At 40.8% G+C, this 26,040-nt stretch overlaps 1 protein-coding gene across 5 annotated transcripts in view; it reads left to right on the top strand.

Moving 5' to 3' along the window:
• Positions 1 to 2,363: 2,363 nt before the first annotated feature.
• The window catches only part of KCNH5 (potassium voltage-gated channel subfamily H member 5), a 403,943-nt gene continuing 380,266 nt past the window's right edge, over positions 2,364 to 26,040 (top strand). For 4 of the 5 annotated variants that reach the window (XM_056545666.1, XM_056545665.1, XM_056545664.1 and 1 more), the window contains exons 1-2: positions 2,364 to 2,602; positions 2,908 to 4,330. In XM_056545666.1, the coding sequence (XP_056401641.1) occupies positions 4,258 to 4,330 (73 nt within the window). In that variant the 5' untranslated portion in view covers positions 2,364 to 2,602; positions 2,908 to 4,257. Of the gene's footprint in view, positions 2,603 to 2,675; positions 4,331 to 26,040 lie in introns of those variants that run through there. The other variant, XM_056545663.1, reaches the window with a different exon arrangement.

The raw sequence follows: 26,040 nt of genomic DNA, 5'->3' as shown, positions 1-26,040 counted from the left end.
TGACGGACTACATCTGTGATGGAGGTGAGCGCCCATAGAAGCACTTCTTTTTTCTCGGGACCACGGGACCGATATTCTTCCAAGATCATGATCTTGCCCTCTATAAGACATCAATACACGGTTGCTATAGGATATTTCAATTGGAATCTACATTTATGAATTATTGGACCATTGCTGTATATTGCTTTTTTGTATTTTCATTACAGGTGTTTACACTGTAGGTCTATTTTATATTTTTATATTTTATATTTCTTTAGGCAATTTCATATTCTAGGTTGTTTCTTCATTGCAGGTGACAAAACTGATCTATATACTTAGATAGATAATTCTTTATTGTTCACTGTTCATTATACATTGACTCAGTATTTACCTCACTATGTATTTCAGCATTTAATAAGGAGGGCTATATGTCGAACAATGGTCATATGTATTAATCTTGTACTTTTTGTATTCTGTGGCATCCGTTTTTATTTTTTAATAGTGCCCATATAGGGCCATATGTAAGGCATAGTATTAATTTTTATTTTTTCATTCTATCAACATTTGTACACTTACCAATTGAGCTTTATATTAATAAATTTCCATCCAAAATATCTATTCATTTTCTTTCCTTGTTGATACCAGACAGATACCATATAACTATAATTGAGAGTGAATGTACTGGACTGGAAAACTGTTTTTCCTTGTTGATTGTATCCCTGATTCCTCTTTTGGGTGAGAGGTATCTAGTTATCCTCGTTCATTTATCACAGTTGTTTGAGCTACGCATTCCATTACATTTTTCACAATGGAATAGTAGTATGGAAGTCTTGGCTGGAGTGAGAGAACACTCCTTACCCTGCCACCCAGCGCTTCATGGGTGCAATTAGCACTGACTGCATTATTTTGCTCTGGCCAGGCCTGACAAGAAGATGCCAGAGGAGCGGAGCAAGGCATCTATTTAAAAGTTTGCTTCATTTATTTATTTTAGATACATTAGAGAAAATGTAAATGTTAACTTTAAATGGGCACTGTCACCAACTTTGTTTTTTGATAATTTGTAGTACTTATGTACTACAACATATCTCTAATATACTTTATTTTTTTTTCATTAAAAAGGTTTAATTTACATTCAAAAACCGGCCACTGAAAAAAGGCTGATTTTGGAGTGGCAATCAGTCCTTTTTCAGTTAGGCTGCACTCGCTCCCTGCCTGTCAATCAGACAGGCGGGAGCGAGCGCATTGGCTCCCCGGCCACTGGCTGGGAGGCCACTCCTCCCGCACATCGCCGCCGCCGCCTCGTTGCCGCCGCTGTCTCTGCACGCCCACTGCCGGACTCTGCAGTAACTGCAATTGTAATGAGGGAACGGGATATGCGGGGCGGGGCGGGGGGGGGGGGGGAGGAGGGAACGGGCTAGTGCCGTAGCAGGGGGGGGGGGGGGGTGAACGGGCTAGCAAAAAAAAAAAATAGGATGGTGGGAGCTACCCTTTAAAGGAGATATGTCATGCAAAAAATGTATCCCTATCCAAAGGATTAGATTGCAGAGGGTCCTACGAGGCCCTGACTCTCCCATCGAAGAGGGCATCTCGACCCTCGCACAAAGCGGCGGCATTCACACCCCCTACATGTATCTCTATGGGAATGCTGTTCGGCTATCTCCGCCTCTCCCATAGAGAGACACGCCTCCTTTCCGGGGAGAGCAGGAGCCCAGTGCAGGAGATCGCAGGTGGTCCCAGCGGTTGGATCCCCCATGATCTAAAACTTAGCTTTGGATAGGGGATACGTTTTATTGCATGATGCTTCTCCTTTAAATCCTTTAAAGAAGCGAATTGCAGACAAAAAGTGCATTGTTTGTGTACAACAATAGGTTAGGGAATGGGATAAGTCTTTTGACTGCTTGCTAAAGCAATTACTTTTATTTTTAAATGCATTGCTCTACATAGGTATATGCATTTTAATTTTACTAAGTTATATAGAGAGAATAGGATTACACAATAAAAAAACAACATATCCAGTTAAGTTTATATCTATTTGGTCTGACACATCTGTTTTGTGATAAAAACAGCTTTATTCCCAATACAGTGCCTATGTGATTTCATTTATATCCAGCTGAGGGATAGAGGAGCTGCAGCAACTTCTTCAGAAGCATTTAACTTCTTCACAGCCACTCTGCTTCCTCTGTACTATGCTAACAAGGTCAGGGAAACAGCAGGGAAACCTGTCAAGTGATACTATCATCATAGCAGGTCTCATTGCAGAAAAGCATAGAAAGGGTGTTGGAGGATTATGCGAGATCATTGCGAAGGGGGAGGGGAGTGGTTAAATGGGAGAGAGGATTTATTGGTTAGATTGGGAGAATACTGCAAGAGAAGTGCATGCCAATAACACTACTGGAAATAGTGGCTGCTAGAGGATTGTGGATAGAAAGTAACAGGCAATACTAAGAAGAGCCAAGGAGAATACAGAAGAAGCAACTGCAAGGAAGATAAGGAAGGAGGTGACCACAGAGGAATCCAATAAAGAGCAAGGCAAGCAAAGCAGGAGGATGTAATACATAGGACTAGATCAGAACCTCAGTGAGCGAAGGGCTTTGGATATGGGGGCTGCATTATACTAAGGGAGGTGAGTATTATACTTTCTTCATAGAGAATAGATGTGACTCCCTGCTACTGAATTCACCTGTGATCACCTGAATGGCACCTTAGTTGGCCTCCACCACACTCCTTGTTCTTCTTGGAATATGACAGCACCTTTTGTATCACTAATAGGACAGAATATCTCTGATATCTTTACACTTTCTTCTCATATTTACTCTCCCAATACACATAGATACATACAATAGCCACTACAATTACACTGGAATTCCTTTATGACCTCAGTAACTCTGTACTTCAAGATGCTAATCTGTCTTCCTTTACTGCTTGCAGGAATCAAGCCCAAGGCACCAGGTGGAGCATTGTCCTGACATTCGGCTGTATGGATCAGCACTTCTAATCCTGGGACCAGGACTGCCTACCAGTGTATTGAGACGATGTTTGATATCCTGGATACACTGTCCGAGGCTCAGAACTGCTTGCCCTTACATTAGAAGCTTCAGAACTTCATCTGCATTAGTAGGTTCGGAGCTGTGTACTTGCACTAGGCTCGGAATTGTTGGTACTTTTTGCATTGAGACGGATCAGAGCTGTCTGCACTTGTACTGGGACGCTGTCCATGGTGCTGAACCTTGGATGAGGACGCGGTGAGAGGTGGAGAACTGTCGGTACTTGCCCTAGGACACTGTCGGAGGTGTCGGACTGCCTTCCCTTGTACCGGGGCACTGTCGGAGGTGTCGGACTGCCTTCCCTTGTACCAGGGCACTGTCGGAGGTGTTGGACTTCCTTCCCTTGTACCAGGGCACTGTCGGAGGTGTCGGACTGCCTTCCCTTGTACCGGGGCACTGTCGGAGTTGTCGGACTGCCTTCACTTGTATCGGGGCACTGTCGGAGGTGTCGGACTGCCTTCACTTGTACCGGGGCACTGTCGGAGTTGTCGGACTGCCTTCTCTTGTACCGGGGCACTGTCGGAGGTGTCGGACTGTCTTCACTTGTACCGGGGCACTGTCGGAGTTGTCGGACTGCCTTCACTTGTACCGGGGCACTGTCGGAGGTGTCGGACTGTCTTCACTTGTACCGGGGCACTGTCGGAGTTGTCGGACTGCCTTCACTTGTACCGGGGCACTGTCGGAGGTGTCAGACTGCCTTCACTTGTACCGGGGCATTGTGGGAGGTGTCGGACTTCCTTCACTTGTACTGGGGCACTGTCGGAGGTGTCGGACTGCCTTCACTTGTACCGGGGCACTGTCGGAGTTGTCGGACTGCCTTCGCTTGTACTGGGGTACTGTCTAAGGTTGGGATCTTTAGGACCCAGAGCTACCTGCACTTGTATTGTGCCGCTGTCCGAGGCGCTGAACCGCCGGCGCTATCTTTAGGACACTGTCGGAGTCGCCGGACTGCCTGCACTAGTCCGGGGTCGCTGCCCGAAGTGCTGAGCCGCCTGCTCTCGCATTGGGACGCTGTCCATGGTGCTGGACGGCAGCCAGATTACGCAGGCGCAGTGTCTCCAGAGCCTGCAGGTCCAGAGCCCTGTGAGCAGCCCTGCCACAGTCTCAGCACCAGCAGCCAGAGGAGCGTTACCATGAACTGCTACACCCATCCCAAAGCTACTCACCCGGACTCGGTCACCTCCAGCATCACAAGCAGCACCGCGTCCCAGCCCAGGAGCTTCCCAAGCGCAGAATGCCGGGGGGAAAACGAGGCTTGGTGGCACCTCAGAACACGTTTTTGGAGAACATTGTCAGGCGATCTAGTGGTGAGTGCCAGTCTTCTCTATCAGTGTTCTGCAGCTTGTCAAACTACAACTCCCAGGCCATGGTGAGGGCTGTAGTTTTGTAAGTGCAGCAGAGCCAAGGGTTGAATAGCGCCTGTGTGTCTGTGTGTGAACACTTCTCTATATAACTTTCCTGAGTGATACATTTAAGAAAACTCTCAATCAGTGTCTCCAAACTGAGGACCTGCGGTTGGTGCAGAACTACAACTGGGATTTGCATGCTGGAAGCAACAACTGGAGGGCCACAGTTTGGAGACCACTGATCTAAATCTATCTTGCTGCGCAGTTTATTTCCTCTTCAGTCTTTCTGCCCCCATCATCATCATCATCATCATCATTTCATCTTATACCCACAAAGTCCTGAGAACCTCGGGAAACCTCCATCCATCGATGTGTACTTTGTATTTTACCTGTCACCTACAAGAAGCTGGAGTTTGGCCTAACTTTCCACAGGAGCTCGGTCAGGGCCAGAGGCAGCAGATCTGAGCTAGAAAGACTGGATTAGGGGCATTATGTTATTTGTTCATTGGCTGAAGAGTCTTTGGGGGTCAATACAGAAACATAGTTTGCTTTTTTAATTTATTTATTTATTTTTGGCACCACAGTATTTATTTGTTCCTTTTTTATTGTGTAGGGGTGTTTCTGATGGATTATGGTTTAGATGGAATTAAAACATCTTATTTTAATAGAAAAACTAATCATTTATTTCAGTAATTGTAATTCTGTATAAATGCATGTTATAATTATTATTATATTATTAAACATATATAATGTATGCTACATCCAATTAAGGACACTCAATGTGCAAGTCTACATGCCAGAGACAAATGATCTATCTATCTATCTATCTATCTATCGATCTATCATATCTCCCTCTCTCCATTGAATGTAGAATAGCTCAGGTGTTCCTCAGTGTGTCCTTACATTAAAGAAACAGTTAAATGACAATATCAGCTTTGCTACACCCACACAGAATACACTTTACATTGATTATATACAGTATCAATAAATCAAAGTGTGTGTATATATATATATATACACATATGTGTATGTATATTTATATCTATCTATCTATCTGTATGGTCTATCTATCTCTCTATCTATCTGTATGGTCTATCTATCTCTCTATCTATCTGTATGGTCTATCTATCTATCTCTCTATCTATCTGTCTATCTGTATGGTTGGTTTATCTATCTATCTATCTATCTATCTATCTATCTATCTGTATGGTCTATCTATCTATCTCATATCTATCTATCTATCTATCTATCTATCTATCTATCTATCTATTTGTATGGTCTATCTATCTCTCTATCTGTCTATCTGTATGGTCTATCTATCTATCTATCTAAATATCTATCTATCTATCTAAATATCTATCTATCTATCTATCTATCTATCTATCTATCTGTCTGTCTATCTGTATGGTCTATCTATCTATATGGTCTATCTATCTATATGGTCTATCTATCTGTATGGTCAATCTATCTATCTATCTATATGGTCTATCTATCTGTATGGTCAATCTATCTATCTATCTATCTATCTGGTCTATCTATCTGTATGGTCTATCTATCTATCTATCTATCTATCTATCTATCTGTATCTATCTATTTATCCATAGCAGTAATCTTACACATTATGCACATTTTCCCAACATTACAAAAACTTTAGATCGAAATTAACATTTGTAATAATCTGTGGCTTTATTCACAAACTATTTGTAAGAACAAATATCTTTGATCCTTTTATGCTGTTATATAATAATGGTATTAATGGTGTATTGCCAGCGAGTGGCTATAAGTGGTTATAAAATAGCTGCGATGGGGGAACACAATATGTTATGCAATGAAAGACATGATGACCAAGGGAATTCCTCCGACACTTCAGACATGGTTGACCTGGAGCTGTTATTCACATTAAATGCATAAAAATAGAGAAGATATTTTTTATTTATTTACCATTTCAGTATTTAAATGAATCAGATGTAGCAGAGCTGAGTTTGTTATTTATTTTGTGTTATTTGGGGTTCTCCATAGGACTGCGTATAACCTTAGTACATTATCATGATGCTCAGAAGAAATAGTTCAATTAATTATTCCGCTCTGCTACGTGTGTATTTTGTTTTACATATTGTAGTTATATCAGCTATAGATGTTTACAGTTATTTTATATTCCCTTTGGTGACATGAAAGAGAAAACCAGAAAGCTCCGTATCTCCTCTGGTGACATAGTTTACCTTACTTTCCTCACTTGCCACCAGAGGTCATCCTAAGTGCTTCTATAAGCTATGGGATCCCAGAAGTAACTCATACCCTCTAAAATGTTCCGATCACTTTACCAAGATATAAGACATACGTATAAAGGTTACACCTTGTGAGCATAGTTTAAATAGAAAACAGCAAAAGTCCTTAACAAGTACTAATTCCTTTGCCCTTAACACTGTTCTTCACACTGTTCCTTAGAACTTACCTACCTTCTTACCTTGTCATTCCTTTTACAAGGGGCAAAGGCTCAGTTTGCTGCCCCAGCTCTATATCTAAATTGTCTTATTGGCACCCTATCTGCCACCTAAGCTATGCACTTGTGTTATGGATTTGCTGTCCCTCTTGGCCACTGTCAGTCCTTCTTGCTTATTAAAGTATGTAGTGACATCGTATTAAATTATGTTCGACATATTACATCATATCTAAGGCAGCCAATCAAGGATCATCATACATACGTTTCATCCATACTGACATCATGCCACATGAAGGTGATTAGTTATCATGGTCACATGACATGATGTACACTTTCACCTGACATACCAATGAGACATATCTACAAGATATATATAAGCACTCATTTTTATATATTAGATATTCTTTAATTTTACTGTTCACATCTTTATGGAATAGTTCAGCTGTCTCAATCATACCACAGAAATGATGGACAGAATGACACTCTTGATATTTGTTGAATAATGGTTAGTGGGTGCTAAAATTCACAAAGAAGCAGGAGAGGTGCATATTTATTTATTTATTTATTTGAAAGTATTAAAAGTATTAAAGTACTTATCCCCTTAAGTACCACGTTTTTTTTCTCATTTTTGCACTTTCATATTTTTCCACTTTACCTTCTAAAAATCAGAATGCTTTCAGTTTTGCACCTACAGACCCATATGGGGGCTTATTTTTTAGGCCACCAATTTTACTTTGTAATGACATCAATAATTTCACCACAAAATCGACAGCAAAGCCAGAAAAAAAATATTTGTGGGGCATAATTGGAAAAAAAACGCCATTTTGTAAATTTTGGGGGCTTCCGATTCTACGCAGTGCCCTTTTTGGTATAAATGACACTATATCTTTATTCTGTAGGTCCATATGGTTACAAGGATACCTAATTTATATAGGTTTTATTTTATTTTACTACTTTAAAAAAAATTATAACTACATGCACCAACTACATGCCCTCCCGCCGTCCTCTCAGTTGTTCGGGACAACAATGGCAGTCCCGAACAGCCGCTGAGCTAACCGGCATGTGTTTCTCCCATTTTAGACTCCACAATCAACTTCTTTCGCGGTATCTAAAGGGTTAATACTGGACATTAGCCCGATCGGCGATGTTCAGTATTAGCCGCGGGTCCTGGTTGCAGATAGCAACTGGGACCCACCAGGTATGAAGCTTCACATAACGGGAGCTGGCAATGGATGTAAATTTTGCCAAAATAGTCCATTGTCGTTAAGGGGTTAAAGTATTTATTTATTTAAAGTTATGTATTTATTTATTTTGCACATTAAACTACTGCACCATAGAAAACCTCTGTAAGGCTAAGTTCACACTGTGTTTTGTTGTTCATGTTGTTTATGCTTAACCCCCTTACCACCACGGACGCATATTTATGTCCGTGGCTGGCTCCCGCGATATAACACGCGGTCACGTGGTGACCGCGTGTCATATCAGGTTGTTCCCGGCATGTAACTGAAGCCGGGACCCAGGGCTAATAGCGCACAGCAGTGATCGCGGTGCCGTGCGCTATTAACCATTTAGATGCGGCGTTCAAAGATGAACACCACGTCTAAAACGAAAGTAAAACCTTTCCGGTTGCTCAGTGGGGCTGATCGGGTCAACCACAGTGAAAATTCGGTGTCACGATCAGCTAGGACGCGAGCGGAGGATCACTCACCTTCCTCCGGGGCGTCCAATCGGTGATTGATTGCTCAAAGCCTGAGACTCAGGCTTGAGCAATTGACCGCCGATAACACTGATCAATGCAAAGCTATGGCTTTGCAGTGAACAGTGCTGACAATCAATGTATGCAATGTTATAGCCTCCTATGGGGGCTATAACATTGCAAAAAAAAGTGTAAAAAAAAGTTAAGAAATGTGATTTAACCCTTTCCTTAATAAAAGTCCAAATCACCCCCTTTTCCCATAAAAAAAAAAAAAACATGTAAATAAAAATAAATACAAACATATGTGGCATTGCCGCGTGCGTAAATGTCCGGACTATAAAAAATATCATTAATTAAACTGCAGGGTCAATGGCGTACGCGCAAAAAAATTCCAAAGTCCAAAAATGAATAAAAAGCGATCAAAAAGTCCGATCAATACAAAAATGGTATCGATAAACCCTTCAGATCATGGCGCAAAAAATGAGCCATCATACCGCCCCATACGCAGAAAAATAAAAAAAGTTATAGGGGTCAGAAAATGACAATTTTAAACATGTAAATTTTCCTGCATGTAGTTATGATTGTGTCCAGAAGTACGACAAAATAAAACCTACATAAGTAGGGTATTATTTTAATTATATGGACCTACAGAATAAATATTAGGTATAATTTGTACTGAAAAATGCACTGCGTAGATACGGAAGCCCACCAAAGTTACAAAATTGCGTTTTTTCTTCAATTTCATCGCACAATGAATTTTTTCCGTTTCGTCATAGATTTTTGGGTAAAAGGACTGATATCACTGCAAAGTAGAATTGGTGGTACAAAATATAAGCCATCATATGGATTTTTAGGTGCAAAATTGAAAGGGTTATGATTTTTAAAAGGTGAGGAGGAAAAAAGAAAGTGCAAAAAAGAAAAAAAAAAAGGTCTTTAAGGGGTTAAAGAGACTCCGTCACCTCCGAAACCCCACCCTAAGCTATAGCCATTAGTAACCAGGTTAAAAGAGGCTCATTCCAAAGCTGAATGTTGTATCTTTCTCACAGGTATTCACAAACATAGGACATGTCACCTATTTACACGGCTGGAAAAAAAGTACATTTTTACATAGACTTACATAGAATACATTAATGTTAAAAATATGGACAAAGCATTTCCACAATTTAACAGATGCATTTTTTTTTTTTTTACAAAGAAATACCCCAGAAAATACATTGGTTAGCTGCGCGCGAGGCTTTTAAATCTGTTCCCGTACCCTGAGAGCTGACAGGGATGGGGAACAGAGCCGTGCTCGGCATTGTTGTGACACCGCTAGTGACACGGCAAAATTTCCGATTGCAGAATTCCACCTCAAATTAAACCCCATAGACTACTATGGGATTCCACACTCCATTCACACTTCTGAAATTCCCCTTCTGGAATTCTGCAAGCAGAATTTCAGAAGAAGGAATGGGAGTGCGGAATCCCATAGTAGTCTATGGGCTTTAATTTGAGGTGGAATTCTGCAATCGGAAATTCCGCCGTGTGAATATATCCTAAGGCTAGGTTCACATTGTGGAATTTCTTGGCCGGATCGAGCCGGCGGCACTAGGACCGTGCAGACTACATTGCCATCCCCATAGATGGCAATGCATTTCTGAGCAGATCCACCCAGAAATGCATTGCCGTCTATGGGGGCAGCAATGCAGTCTGCTTGGTCCTAGTGCCGCTGGCTCAATCTCTGGAACAAATTCTGCCCAAGAAATTCTGCAGTGTGAACCTAGCCTAAGGGTTCATGCACAGTATACAGCCCTATGGCCTCTGAGAGTTGCTGTATAGTGCTGTGTCGGGTGCTGTTTGTACTCACACATCTTTGCCCTAGAACCAATACTTTTAGTAAAAAACATTTTTTGTACATATGAAAAACATCTATTCTATACAAAAGCTTAAACATAGTTTGCCTCTAAGTGACGCTAGAGGTATATAAATTTGACTGTTGCATGGAGCTGTAACATTGCTATGTGCACCACAAGTTTCCCAAAAGCTATAGCAAGACTGCAGTAGTTATTCTAAAAAAAAAATCTAGCAAAGCTGGAAAAAGGCCGCAGCACATCAACTCACCCTAATAGTCAAACAACATTTACACATAGTTTAGTTTATGAACTAAATGTAAAGTCACAGAAAACTATTCTATAACCTCACTTGGGGAAATTCTCTGTTACCTCCATTTTTTGTCATGGTCTTCTGAAGGTGTAAGTAGTCCCTAGGGGAACTTAAAAAAAAAGTCAAACATTTTCTAAAATATACAGGGAGATTCAAAAAGGATGAGGCAGAATTATAGCCTCAATATAACACTATTTATGACTAAAAGAACATAACAAAATGTATTAAAATAGTAGGATCTATCATGTTCAAAATAATTTCCATTAATGACATGACATAGTCTAGACGACAGTCCAGTTGTGCCAAGAGGTGTGTCCTCGGATATGGACTCCACTGTCCCAGTGATGCGTTGTCTCTGGTCCTACAAATTATGTGGGTTGGGGCACAAAGTCCTTAATTTTGTCCCAAAGAAAGAAGTTGCAGTGTGTTAGATCTGGTGATCACCGAGGACAGCATTACATGGGTAATTTTTCTTTCTTTTTTTTTTTTACCAGCATGGCCGATCTAATGGTGGGGTAAAGTTTCATTCAGGTATTGGAGAACATACAAATGCAAATATGGAGGTGACCTTCCTGCTGATGTTTAGCAGATCTTACTATATGTAGCATAGGCCATTCCTATAACATGTCCAGGTAGGAAAGTCAGTGACTAGCAAAATAGAAATGACTTTGGATTGTGCGCCTGCTCATTACATGTGAGTCCCTCATGTGCTTTATAAGGTCACAAGGAAGGAGATTTATCAAGATCCGTAGTAGATTTTTTCTGCATTAAAAAGTCACACGTACTAGCGCACGTGCAACTTTACTATATATGCTGCGACTTTTAGATTTTTGCTTATTCCAAAGCACATTTCTGAAATCTGCTCACTAAGTAATCTTTTTTTTTTTTACTTTGCAGTGGTCATGTATTTATCAAATGCGATAGTCGCTATTAATGAAGAAAAAAAAGTCGCATCTCCATTTAAAAGTCGCATATGTTTTCCAGGTCCAACCTGGCTTACAGAAAGTGCTTACGTCCGCAGAAAAGGACATTAACACCCACTTTAACAACTGTTCTTGTTTTGCATCATGAAACAAAGCTACAACATTAATTATAGAAAAAAATTATTGTATAACTAATAACTCTATTAATTTTAATGTTGAAAATACACACTGCACACTGTTAATTTTAGGGCAATTACATGCTTGCAAACCCACTACATTTAAAAATTAATGTTGTGTTAAAATAGAGTAAGGCGCAAAATAATTGTGTAAGAATTTTTACACACTACGTAAATAACCCATATGAGGCGCAAAAATGTTTCCTTAAAAAAAAAAAAGAAACATCCATAGTAATACAGCTTCATGCACATTTTGGGGTGGGTAACCTACCGAGCCGTTTTTTTTTTTTGTGGCTTCACTATTGTTTATGTGCCTGTTGGTGCTGCGCTGTCTTTCTTCCTGACCTAAACTCTGGCCTCAGCGCAGCGACGCAAGACTCCATACACCCTGCAGTATGCCCTCCCTCCCAGTCACTCTCTAGCAACGCTACTGGTAATAAAGGGTAGATAAAGAACTTCGATTATTAAAGGGGTTATCCAGGAAAAAACTTTTTATATATATAAAAAGTTAAACAGATTTGTAAATTACATCTATTGAAATCTAAATGCTTTCAGTACTTATGAGCTGCTAAAGTTGAGTTGTTGTTTTCTGTCTAAGTGCTCTCTGATGACACCTGTCTCGGGAACTGTCCAGAGTAGAAGCAAATCCCCATAGCAAATCTCTTCTACTCTCTGCAGTTCCCGAGACAAGCAGAGATGTCAGCAGAGAGCACTGTTGCCAGACAGAAAAGAACAACTCAACTTCAGCAGCTGATAATTATTGGAAGGATTAAAAATTTTTAATAGAAGTAATTTACAAATCCGTTTAACTTTCTCGAGCCAGTTGATATATATATATATATATATATATATATATCCAACAAAAAAATGGCGCAGCACTCCAAAGAAGTATCCCCAAAAAAACTGTGAGTTTATTCACCACATGTTACCAACAGCAACGTTTCAGCTCAACACTAGAGCCTTTTTCAAGCATTCATGCTTGAAAAAGGCTCTAGTGTTGAGCTGAAACGTTGCTGTTGGTAACATGTGGTTAATAAACTCACAGTTTTTTTTGGATACTTCGTTGGGGTGCTGCGCCATTTTTTTGTTGGATATCTTAAGGGGTCCCGATCAGACCTAGGACGCTTGGCACCCACAGGCATTGTTTTGGAAGTGCTGCAACCACTCTGGTATTTATTTCTGGATTTCCCGGGTTTTGCTTACGTGTGATTTATTTATGATTTGTTTATCAAGGTTGTGCGACTATTTGATAAATACGACGCATGTAAGTAAAATTAAGTAAAAAAAAAAATGTCATATAGCCATACGTTTGAAAAGAATGATAAATCTCCTTCAAGGTGTTTCCCAAATTGCGAGCCCCGCATTCTAACTCTAATTTTATCTGTATGGCTTATAATGCAGATGTTTTTGTAAAAACGATGCTATACTGTGGTTTGCTGCGCCTGTAGTTCTATCCTTGTCAGCCTAGTGGACTATCTAGGACTATACTCACAATGCTTCCTATGCTCAGATCTTTTTCCTTGTCTCTTCTGGTCTTTGGACAGCCTGGACTTTTCCCAGGACCTAAATATTTGTTGCTTTCAAATTGCTTCACCCAATGCAAAATGCAGTTTCCTTTCGGAGTACATTTACCAAATTTGTTCAGAACGTTTTGCTGTACTGTCACAACAGACCCCATTCGTGCAAATTCCAATATTCAAAAAGCTTTGTTGTGATTGGTTGCTATGCGCAACTAAGCCAGTTTTACTTTGATTTTAAGTCACTGGCTGTATGCCACTGATGTTACTTTACCTACGGGTCTTTACTTCTGCATCGCCCTTATATCACCCTGTGTTTAAAAAGGATATATTATATATATATATATATATATATATATATATATATATATATATAAAAATATATTATAAATTTAATTACCTTCTTCCGTTAGTCATAGAAAGTTAAATTAAAACATAAAACATAAAACATTAACGCCTGGTCTGGAACTGATTACTATACTATATGTAATAAAATTCACAAAACCAAAGATAACATAGATTTATTGGGTATTCCTGTAAATTAAAATTGTTTGATTGCTATTTTATAGTTATGGCTATAAAAATGCCAAAAAAAAAAAAAAAAACGAACTCTTTTGGCTAATGAAAAAAGAATAGCACCTACATTTGAAAAAAACACAAACAGTAAAAAGAAAAAAACACTTAATGGGGTACACCAGTGGAAAAACTGTACAGAGCAGGAGAGGTTTGCTATGGGGATTTGCTCCTTCGGACAGTTCCTGACATGGACAGAGGTGTCAGCAGAGTGCACTGTGGTCAGACAGAAAATAACTACTCAACCTCCTCTGTAGTATACAGCAGCTGATGAGTACTGGAAGGATTAAGTATGTAATTTACAAATCTGTATAACCTTGTAGGACCAGTTGATTTGAAAAGAAAAAATAGTTTTCCACCGGAGTATCCCTTTAACCCCTTAAGGACCAAGCCCATTTTCACCTTAAGGACCAGGCCATTTTTACTTTTGCGTTTTCGTTTTTTCCTCCTCGCCTTCCAAAATCCATAACTCTCTATATTTCCATCTACAGACCCATATAAGGGCTTATTTTTTGCGTGACCAATTGTACTTTGTAATGAACTCTCTCATTTTACCATAAAATGTACAGCCAACGCAAAAAAAATATTTTTTTAGGGAGGAAATTTAAATGAAAACCAACATTTTGCACATTTTGGAGGTTTCGTTTTCACACTGTAAACTTTATGGCAGAAATGACATGTGTTATTTATTCTGTGGGTCAGTTCGATTAAAATGATACCCATGGCTAGATACTTATATATTTTTGTACCACTTAAAAAAAATCTAAAACCTTTTGTACAAAATCAGTAATCTAAAATTGCCCTATTTTGACCACATATAACTTTTTTTTTTTCCGTATATAGGGCGGTGTGAGGGCTCATTTTTTACGCCGTCATCTGTACCTTTTATTGATACCACATTTCCATATATAAAACTTTTAGATAATTTTTTATTAATTTTTTTAAATAAAATGTGACAAAAAAGCAGCATTTTTGGACTTTTTTATTTTTTACATTTATGCCGTTCACCGTACAGAATCATTAACATTATATTTTGATAGATTGGACATTTACACACATGGCAATACCAAATATGTTTATTTAAAAAAATTACGCTTTTTGGGGGTAAAATGGGAAAAACTGACAATTTTTATTGGGGGAGGGGATTTTTCCCTTTTTTTTACTTTTTATTTTTACATTTTTCAACTTTTTTTTTGCACTTTTTATGTCCCTATAGGGGACTATCTACAGCAATAATTTGATTGCTAATACTGTTCAGTGCTATGCATAGGACATAGCACTGATCAGTATTATCGGCTATCTTCTGCTCTGGTCTGCTTAATCTCAGACCAGAGCAGGAGATGCAGGGAGACGGACGGAGGCAGGTGAGGGGACCTCCATCCGCCATTACAGATGATCGGATCGCCGGTGCAGCGCAGTGGGCGATCCCATCATCTATTTTAACATGCGCATTGCTGCAGATGCCATGATCTGTACTGAACACGGCATCTGAGGGTTTAATGCCGGACATCCGGACGATCGTGGATATCGGCCATTACCGCCGGGTCCCCGGCTGCTGATGGAACCTGCCATGTATGACACGAGCACCGCTCCAATGCTCGCGGTCATACACAGGATGTAAATGTACGTCCTGGTGCGCGAAGTACTGCCAAGCCAGGACGTACATCTACGTCTGTGGTCGTTAAGGGGTTAAAGACCATAACCAAGAAAAATTACTGACGAAATTTATAATGTTACATGCTATACTGGTTAGATCAAAAAAGGTGAGGCATGAGGCTGAATCCTCTTGCTTTAGTATCTGCATTACAAATCATCAGCAATTTACTGTACAAAATTTATGGATGGGATTTGAGAAGCTCTCACCATTTGTAGTGGAAAAAAAAGCTAATAGAAAAGAAGCAGACGCTGAACTGAAATTGTCTTACATTTGTGGAGAGAAGAAAGGGGTCTGCTGCGACTATCACCCAGGGGTCCATCAATTCTGTCTTCCTAGAGCTGACCATCATTAGGAACATCAGTAAAGTCTGTAAAATATACCTTTAAAATAGCCCACATTTTGTGTTGTGTTAAAGCGTTCACCTTGGAGGTTCTGAGATGACATAGCCCTGCGTCAGGTAAAATGCCGAACTCCATTAAAGCCAGTGGGGTCTGTCAGGTGCCATCTTCTCTGATGGACCAGAACAACGGCAATATGTGATAGAGATGGGAATATGGCTGATTTGATTTTCTCTCTTTTTTCAATATATCTATATTTATATCTCTCTATTAATCTTTCTATAGACATAATAATAGATCTAGATGAATTATACATGACTTTGCTTTCACTGAGTTTTCCTGCATGACTGACATTTCCTGTACAGTTAATGCATCTAATTATATATATTTTATCATATTACCCTATTGCTCATTAATTATAGCAATGTGATATTATACAGTATATAGTAGAAGTAATAGACCATTAGAAACATAACAGTGTACTAGTTACCAGTTACCTATAACATGGTCTCAGGAGACAATATTTAGAGGGTTTTGTGTCTTCCTGACAACTACTCTACAGTTTGGTAATAAAATATTAATACGATCCTGTTTACCTATAACACTGCTGTGATGTTCTGTCACCAATCCAAGTTGATCTGTTCCAGTGTATAGGAGAAAGAGTAATATCTATCCTGTGGTTTAGGTTCAGTCTTATTTAAGAGGTTGACTACTTTGGATAATTCCTTAGTTTCCCTAAAATAAGTCCCACTGCCGAGACCCCAGACTATGAGCTGTAACATGTGGAGAAAACAACAAGTATTAAAAGGGTACTCCACTGCCCCAGCATTCAGAACATTTTGTTCCTAATGAGGGGTGCGTGCTGCGGGGGTTGTGATGTTATGGCCACGCCCATCATGATGCCATGCCCCTTCATTGCAAGTCTATGGGAGGGGAAGTGGGAGCTACCATACCCCCTTCCATAGACTTGTACTGAGGGGTGTGGCATGATATCATGAGGGCGTGGCCGTGACATCACAACCTCTGCAGCACGCACCCCTCATTAGGAACAAAATGTTCCAAATGCTGTGGCAGCGGAGTACCCTTTTAAGTTCTTCTGCAGCACCACTAGAAGTCAAATGAATCAGTTAATGGGGAACATTGTAATCTATGGCCTGTCTATGTTATGCATGAGTTGGGTCCTCCAGAGAGAAATATGCTTGGTAATGTATGGGGTAAGTTTGGTCTATGACCCTATGCCTGGTTCCAAGTGAAGAAAAATGCATATTGGTTTAATTCAGTGGTAAAGTTTGGGTGAAGAAAATGCTTTAAACTTTTTACCATCGACGTAAACTTTTTACCTCTACTGTGCACAACACTGTATTGTCCCTGTACCTATTACCTTTGTGTCCCTGTGCAGAGACAAAATACAAGAAGTGTGGGCGGGACAAACAGGACTCTGTTCAGGCTCCGGCTTGTCCATCAGGCTGCTGTGTGAGCTAGGGGCGTGTCACAGAGCCTCAGTGCACAGAGCAGCCAGCTCTGAGGAGGGAGAAAAGAAGTTCCCCATGAGATGTGAGGGGAGGCAGTATGCTTGCCCGAGGGAACACCCCTTCCTCCTCCTCTAGTGAACTGCATGCAGTGTGAAAAACATTAGCCATAAGAGAATAAAACCAGGATTTAAACACATAGACAGGGTCAGCACCAGATAAAATGTAAGCCACAGTTTTGCAACATCTGGAGGTCCTCAATTTGGAGACAACTGCTGTACACACTAATTTTAGCTTGGAAATCATGGTCACCTGGAAGGTCTCCTTTAGGTCGGAATATAACTGTGCTGCCTTATCAAAGCAGAACTAGTTAGAGCAACTGTTATTTTTTTCTTATCATTTTTATAGTAATTTTTTTTCCAGATATAAACATTTGCTGCAGATTTTCTGTATCATTTTATAAAACTTCTTTGAATATTAAAATCCTGCATTTAACTTTAGAAAAAAAGAAACTCTCATATTACCTTAAATACTCCTATCCCCAGCAGGTTTCTCTGCCTTTGTACTAGTTACATAATATTTTCCCATGCAGGATTTATTAAATCTCCCTGTCATTCTAAGCTACAGATTTCTGGTTTTTATTTATTTATTTATTTATAGCAGATAATTGAATATTAGTGAGGTCACCTGACCTTGTTTTTGGGATTTGGGTCACTAGGTCTAAAATCTGCTGCAATCTGTATTTAATGTTATAAATCTAAATATAGCAAAGTGTAACAGTAAAAGAGTTGTCTTCATTTCATAAACATTGGTTAATCAGGCAATGAAATATGTAGTTAATGAAGTGCACTTCATAGTGGGGAATATTAAAGGGGTTATCCAGGAATCAAAAAGCAGAGATGATTTCTTTCAAAGACCTCTCTCTGTCTGTCTCTAGGTTGGGTGCGGTTTTGAAGCTCAGTTCCACTGAAGTGAATGGAGCCAAGTTGTAATACCACACACAACCTGGGGACAGACAGGGAGCTGTCTTTGAAAGAAAATAGGTCTGTTTTTCAATTCCTGGATAACCCCTTTAAAGACTGAATTTGCCTTTTTTTTGTAAACTGTGTCAGATTGGTTGATAAAGTGGTGCATCAAACATTTGCAAAAGTATTTTGCCTTGGTGCCATGCGCGACGATTTAATTTTAAAGGGGTGCGGCCTCGGAAGATGGCAGGCAAAGCGGTGGCTTAAACTGTACCAGATTTTTGAAAGTCTGCACATCTTCCCAATCCTTAACTATAAGATGCAACGTTTTTTTAAATAACCTTAGTCACTGTAAAAAATCCGGTGCAATGTTAGACTGCCTAAATGAAACATAGCAGGTGTTTGAATATGTTCCCCAATGTATTGCCCATTTTAACTAAAAGTTAAACAGATTTGTACATCACTTCTATTTGAAAATCTTAATTCTTCCACTACTTATCAGCTGCTGTATACTACAGAGAAAACTGTGTAGTCCTTTCCAGTCTGAAAAAAGTGCTCTCTGCTGCCACCTCTGTCTTTGTCTGGAACTGTCCAGAGTAGATGCAAATCACCATAGTAAATCTCTCCTGCTCTGGACAGTTGCGGACACAGACAGAGGTTTCAGCAGAGAGCACTGTGGTCAGACTGGAAAGAACTACACAACTTCTTCTAGATCATACAGCAGCTGATAAGTATTGGAAGGATTAAGTTTTTTTTTTTTTTTTAATAGAAGGAATTTACAGATCTTTACCACTTTTTGCCACTCTTTGGGATATGTGTTCTGGGCGTGCTCTTTGTCATGCGGAAGAGGAGCTGCTTTTTCATTATGCATTGTCATCTAATGTTATCCTGGCTTCTCTGTCTCTGGCTTTGCAATTCCATTTTGTTACTTTTCATTGTAATCCTGTCCACTAATGATGATGGCTTCAGTCCTGCTTCTATTATAGGAGGGGTAAAAACATTTAAAACATAACGTTTACTTGTGCTGTTTAAAACAACAGAATCCCCACTGACATACAAGCAATCCCGACGGGATACAGACGCCATAACCGCGCACTCTGCCACTGCAGTTCCCGATATCTCGCCGACCGCCACTGTGGTTACGTGAGTCAAACCCAGTAGCAGGGCTCTGCTCTGGGTAACCAGCACATCTTTTATCACTTTGTCCCTTGGTTATCTTCTAAGGGAAATGTGTTACATTTTTTGGACTTTGTTTATGTGTTGGTTTTAATTGGTGCACTTTACCATCATTATCGCTGCACCTTATTGGCCTATGAACTTTGTTTGCACCTTGTTTTCTCATTCCACTTTATGTACTATTGTTTACATTGGGTAACGCATTACTGACCTGATCTCTTGTTTGCCCTGGAGCCCCTGATGAACCCATTAACTAAGGGGAAACGCATTGGGCGGGCCATGCAACTTTTCTAGTTTAGGGGCTGACCAAGGGATAGACCGGGGCAGGGGTCGTCCTTTCAAGGACGAGTGCCCCGACAGCTCCCTGAGCGAGCAGGGTAAGTGGGCACAACATCTCCCCTGTCAGGGTATATCAGGGCTTAACCCCATCCTACCTGGTCTCCACACCTATCCTTGTCCCCCCACAATGTCATTATTCAGGCCGTTGGCTGTCCGGGCATGCCAGGAGTTGTAGTTTTGCAAAATCTGGAGGTCCGCAGTTTGAAGACCACTGGTATAGGAGGTAATACTCACGTGTCCCCGCCTCTCGCCTCTCCGGACCCGTCACCGCTGCCCTGGATGTCGCCCTCCATCGCTGTCGCCACATCCCTGGGGTGTCCCCATCGCTCCGGAACGTCTCTTCTGCCCGGTATCCTCGCTCTCCTTCACCTCCATTACGTTGATACGCACGCCGCTCCTATTGGATGACGGGACGGCATGCGTGACGACGTGATAACGACGAAGGAGAGCGCCGGCCATGCAGGGGATCCTGGCACGGAGCAGTCATTCGCCGATCAGACACCGAGGAGGCAGTTAAGGTCCCTCCCAGTGTCCTGTAAGCTCTTCGGGACGCCCCAATTTCACCGCGGCGGTCCCGAACAGCCCGACTGAGCTGCCGGGTTAGTGTCACTTTCGTTTCAGACGCGGCCATCAGCTTTGATCGCCGCGTCTGAAGGGTTAATACAGGACATCACCGCGATCGGTGAAGCCTGTATTAGCCGCGGGTCCCGGCCGTTGATGGCCGCAGGGACCGCCACCATATGACAGGGTTTTAATGTGTATTTGCCCCAGTTTTGGGGAAGAAAAAGTGCGTTGTATACGGCGAAAAATACGGTAGCATATTGTAATGTTAGTCTATTGTTATATTGGCCCTATGAGGACTAGATCTTTATCTGATTTAAGAAACAGATATTCGCCAATTCCCCCATGTTTTGTATTTATAATTGCAATAATTTATTAATAATAATTTATAATCAAATATCGGCAGAAAACATATTTGGTTTGTAACACAACCAGTATTAAAGTATCGAGTAGTTTCCTAAAGTCGGTTTATTATGTGTATCTGTTTAGCTTTCTAATAATTACCATAACTTTTTCCGTTGCCGGTTTCCTTTCTGAAGGCAGGTAGGATATTGGCTTAATTAACATCAGAATTCTGCTGGGGCCATATTGCCCTAGTTCTAACATAAGGCAGTGTAAGTTGATGGTTGCTGTACAGGGAATCACTTGCAAACACTAAGCATTATTTAGAGAGGTAAGAAGCCAATAAAATATTGGAACATGATTACATTTAATAAAAGGAAGATTTGGCAGGAAGATTTCTTGTACAGTAGATAGAGAGAATGTAAACTTCTATCTCTGCATTAAAATGATTTGCATTGTTTATAGCTAGAGATGAGTGAACTTACAGTAAATTCGATTCGTCACGAACTTCTCGGCTCGGCAGTTGATGTCTTATCCTGCGTAAATTAGTTCAGCTTTCAGGTGCTCCGGTGGGCTGGAAAAGGTGGATACAGTCCTAGGACTGCCGAGCCGAGAAGTTTGTGACAAATCGAATTTACTGTAAGTTCGCTCATCTCTATTTATAGCCTGAGATTCAGATCCGCAATATAATGCTGTATATTTCTCCATGTCATTAGGAGGTAGAAGGTGGAAGCACAAGATGTTAGATTCCAGAATAGTGTTGAGCGGCATAGGCCATATTCGAATTCGTGATATTTTGCGAATATATGGACGAATATTCGTCATATATTCGCTAAATTCTTAATAATTGCGTTTTATTTTCGCATATGCGAAAATTCACATATGCGAAAAATTCGCATATACAAAAATTAACATGTGCGAAAATTCGCATATGCGAAAATTAACATATGTAAATTTTCGTATATGCGAAAATTCGCCCGGTGGTCTCTCACAGTAGTATTAGAACCTTCTTTACACCACACAAGCTGGAAACAGAGAGGGGTGATCACTGTGATGTGTACTGTGATAAAAAAATAAAAAAATAAAGAATATTCGTAATTACGAATATATAGTGCTATATTCGCGAATATTCACGAATTCGCGAATATGCAATATTCGTGAATAAAATTTGCATTGCAAATATTCGCGAGCAACACTATTCCATAATGTAAAAACAGTTGCAAGTGGATATTTGAAGACTATGGAAGCTTTTTTTTAACCCTATTTATTTGCTATTAATAAAAAAAAAGAAATTAAGCAATTTTGCAATATCTCCAGTCTTCTTGTGTCTACAGCTCCTTTGCAGATCTATGGGGGGTATTTATCAATTTTGCCTGTCGACAGTTTCTTTTTACCTTTTTTTTTCACTTTGGTTTTCGTGGACATGCACCAAATTTACCATTTGGTGCAAGTTGTTAGTAATTTTGGCTCAAATGTTGAAATCGGCTGTTCACAGCGCCTTTAAGGCTGGGTCCACACTACGTTTTGTCCCATACGGGAGCGCATACGGCAGGAGGGAGCTAAAACCTCGCGCTCCCGTATGTGACCGTATGCGCTCCCGTATGCCATTCACTTCAATGAGCCGACCGGAGTGAAACGTTCGGTCCGGTCGGCTCATTTTTGCGCCGTATGCGCTTTTACAACCGGACCTAAAACCGTGGTTGACCACAGTTTTAGGTCCGGTTGTAAAAGCGCATACGGCGCAAAAATGAGCCGACCGGACCGAACGTTTCACTCCGGTCGGCTCATTGAAGTGAATGGCATACGGGAGCGCATACGGTCACATACAGGAGCGCGAGGTTTTAGCTCCCTCCTGCCGTATGCGCTCCCGTATGGGACAAAACGTAGTGTGGACCCAGCCTTACACAGAACTTACCACCACAGAGGACGCGTATTTTACCCTGTAGAGCAGCCATTTCGGGGTCCCTTCTGCAGTATATCAGCAAGAGACATGAGTTATTTTCTTTTGTGGGGTTTATGGCCACCATGTGCAATGGATTTTATTTTCAACTTGGGTAGTTTTTTGTTTTTTTGTTACTTTAGTGCAGTGGTCTTCAACCTGCGGACCTCCAGATGTTGCAAAACTACAATTCCCAGCATGCCCGGACAGCCGTTGGCTGTCCGGGCATGCTGGGAATTGTAGTTTTGCAACATGTGGAGGTCCGCAGGTTGGAGACCACTGCTTTAGTGCTTACCTTTCCGGAACCTGTGTGGCCATGTCCAATGCTGGCTCAACGGAGGGTGAAGGTTCCTCAGACACGACTATGTCGCAGGATACTATTGAGCAGCCCTGGAGGCGTCGCTGCTTTCACAAAAAAACATTTTTAATGTATTTTGACACCTTTACATTTTCTGACATTGCTAAGTGTATTTTCCATGTGCAACATTTCTTGGCGGGAATTTGCGCCAAAAAAACGGGATTTGCGCCAAAATTGAGCCAAAGATCAATTGGCGCAAATGATGAATTCCTGACTAAAGTTAAAATCACACAGGACCATGTGATTTTGAGAAAGTTGTAAAAATGACAGTGGAGAAGATGCACCAAACTTTGGCGCAAAAAGACACTGCGCCAAAGTATTGCGGCAAAGTTACGTGAAAAAAAACCCACATAAATCCTTTCATAAATACCCCCCCTATGTGTCTCCATGGTTACGGACTACAAAAAGCTATGTAGTCGCATCCTGCATTCATAGTCTCTTTCTTCTGTTCCCTAATGTAAAAATATACGTTATGGCTTCACATCTATTTAGAGCAAAGAGCAAATATTTAGTTTGCTGCCCTTGTCTTTATCTAAATACCCTAGTCAAGACAGAGTGGGTTGTTGATTTCCCCAATGGGCACACAAATATGGTGCACTTCCATTTTAGTACATATAGTACATATGACAGATATGAAATAAAAAGCTAAAATAATATTAAAATGTAAACACAACAGGAAATAAAAGTCTGTGTATTTCTCGGGGTAACTTGGTAGTTTATAAAGTCCTGTGATCACAGCAGCCTAAGCACCGAGTCAAGCAGTATTCAGGTGTAAACTAACAGAAGAAGTGTGGTAAGAGGCAAGTGTAATGTGAACTACAAGGCTTGAAGTAATGGCCACTATGCCTGGGCTACAATTCCCTTATATTTGTAAAGTGACAACTACATGTTTTGCGTAGTTGTGTAGATCTCATGGTTAGGTTCATGATGCCAACTATACTAAGGTTCTGGTAAGGTAATATGTCAAGTTTATGACACCAGAAATAAGTTGTGTATATCCACAAGATGTGCAACCCTGTGTCACTATGAAAAGTCCCGCAAACAACTTTGGGAAAGAAAACCTCAAATGCCAGGGTTTTTGTAAAACAACTTAGTTATATATATATATATATATATATATATATATATATATATATATATATATATCACAGAAAAAAATAATGCTTATATAATGTTACTAACTAGGTTATGTAGATTCTTTGCATGGCTTTTTTTAATGTGTCTGGCTTCTGTATTTGGCTCACAAATTCCCCTGTTCTGCTGCTCACTCATTCTGACATCCACTGCTCAGGAAAGGGGTGTCCGAGGCAAGTACTGAGTCTATCCGCACTCACTGTGCTAGCTGCTCTGTAACTCCCTTCTTTCTCTTTTTAGACAGTCTGATAGAGCAGAAGTGAGCACAGAAGAGTATTAGTCCCGACTTCACGTCCTGGAAAAATGTTGCTGCAACCAGACAAGACAATGTTCTGGACAGTATGGGGACCCCTGTTGTTTTTTATTATTATTATTATTATTTTTTTAATAAACTATGATTTCTATAAAAAGGGGATAACATTTTTTATGAAGATGTAAAACCATACTGCCTATGTGTCCCTCTTCTGAGGGGACAGTCCCTACCTAGTTCTTTGTTGCAATTGAGTCCATAGAATCCCCCCCCCCAAATGCTACTTCTTTCTTTCCCCTTCCAGCGAGACTAGCCAGACAAGAAACTTGGATAAGGTAGGACTAGGAATGCTAAGGCCTCTCTATGTAAGGGTATAACTGACTGTTGCTACACTTGAAGCTTCCTTGTGCAAATTCATGAAGTAAGAGTGCTGCAGAGCAGGTGTGCTCACTGTATAGGGTCTAAGCTCCCACTGACTAAAATCTGAGATTTGCACTCCCTATCCTGAGAATAGTGGTGGAGCATGATTACTCTTAGCATTAATTGGTTAAAGGGGTACTCCGCCCCTAGACATCTTATCCCCTATCCAAAGGATAGGGGATAAGATGTCATATCGCCGGGGTCCCGCTGCTGGGGACCCCGGGGATCGCTGCTGCAGCACCCCGCTATCATTACTGCACAGAGCGAGATCGCTCTGTACGTAATGACGGGCAATACAGGGGCCGGAGCATCGTTACGTACCGGCTCCGCCCCTCATGGCGTCGCGGCCTGCCCCCATCAATACAAGTCTATGGGAGGGAGCGTTGTGGTCGTCACGCCCCCTGCCATAGACTTGCATTAAGGGGACGGGCCGTGATGTCATGAGGGGCGGAACCATGACGTCACGCTGCTCCGGCCCCTGTATCGCCTGTCATTACACACAGAGCGAACTCGCTCTGTGCAGTAATGATGGTGGGGTGCCGTTGTGGCGATCCCCGGGGTCCCCAACAGCGGGACCGCGGCGATCTAACATCTTATCCCCTATCCTTTGGATAGGGGATAAGATGCCAGGGGCGGAGTACCCCTTTAAGACGTGGATATGTGAATAGATACTGCTTTGCACATGGTGAAATTGTTAACCCACCAATTGTTAACACACTAATACCCTGAATCAGACTCATTGCATGCATGTAGTACACTGAGATGCAGAACATATATTTGCAATATAATAAACACAGAGGTATAGGCCTGAGCATTTTCGACTTTTGACTGTCCAGCAAGACCAAACCACCCAAACTTAGTTCAGCATGGCAACCTGTACAGCTGTGCTAGTCCACCAAATAGTGGTTTAGGACGATGAGCTGAGCTTTGAAGAAAAGTCTTTGTAAGGGCATTACATATGAAGATCTATGAGATTTTTAAAGTTTTTATTTTTTCCACTTAAACCTTAATAGCAGTTACAACTATATTGAAGTATTTCAGATTTTGTGAGAATTAGATATTTATACGTTCTAGTGTAGGAGGATTGATAAACTACACTGAAAATGACATGTATTTTCTAAGGACGAAGTCATAAGAGGACGACTTTCTAATTGTTACAACACAGAATCTGACATCACAGTTATTCTCCTATGAACAATAGACTATGGTTTTCCTGTTTAATCCAGACATCCTGTTAACAAAACACAAAGGACTGA

Source organism: Hyla sarda, chromosome 11, assembly GCF_029499605.1.
Source record: "Hyla sarda isolate aHylSar1 chromosome 11, aHylSar1.hap1, whole genome shotgun sequence".
Classification (NCBI taxonomy): Eukaryota; Metazoa; Chordata; class Amphibia; order Anura; family Hylidae; genus Hyla; species Hyla sarda.
The sequence above is the reverse complement of the archived record's forward strand: the minus strand, read 5'-3'. Positions and strand labels throughout refer to the sequence as shown.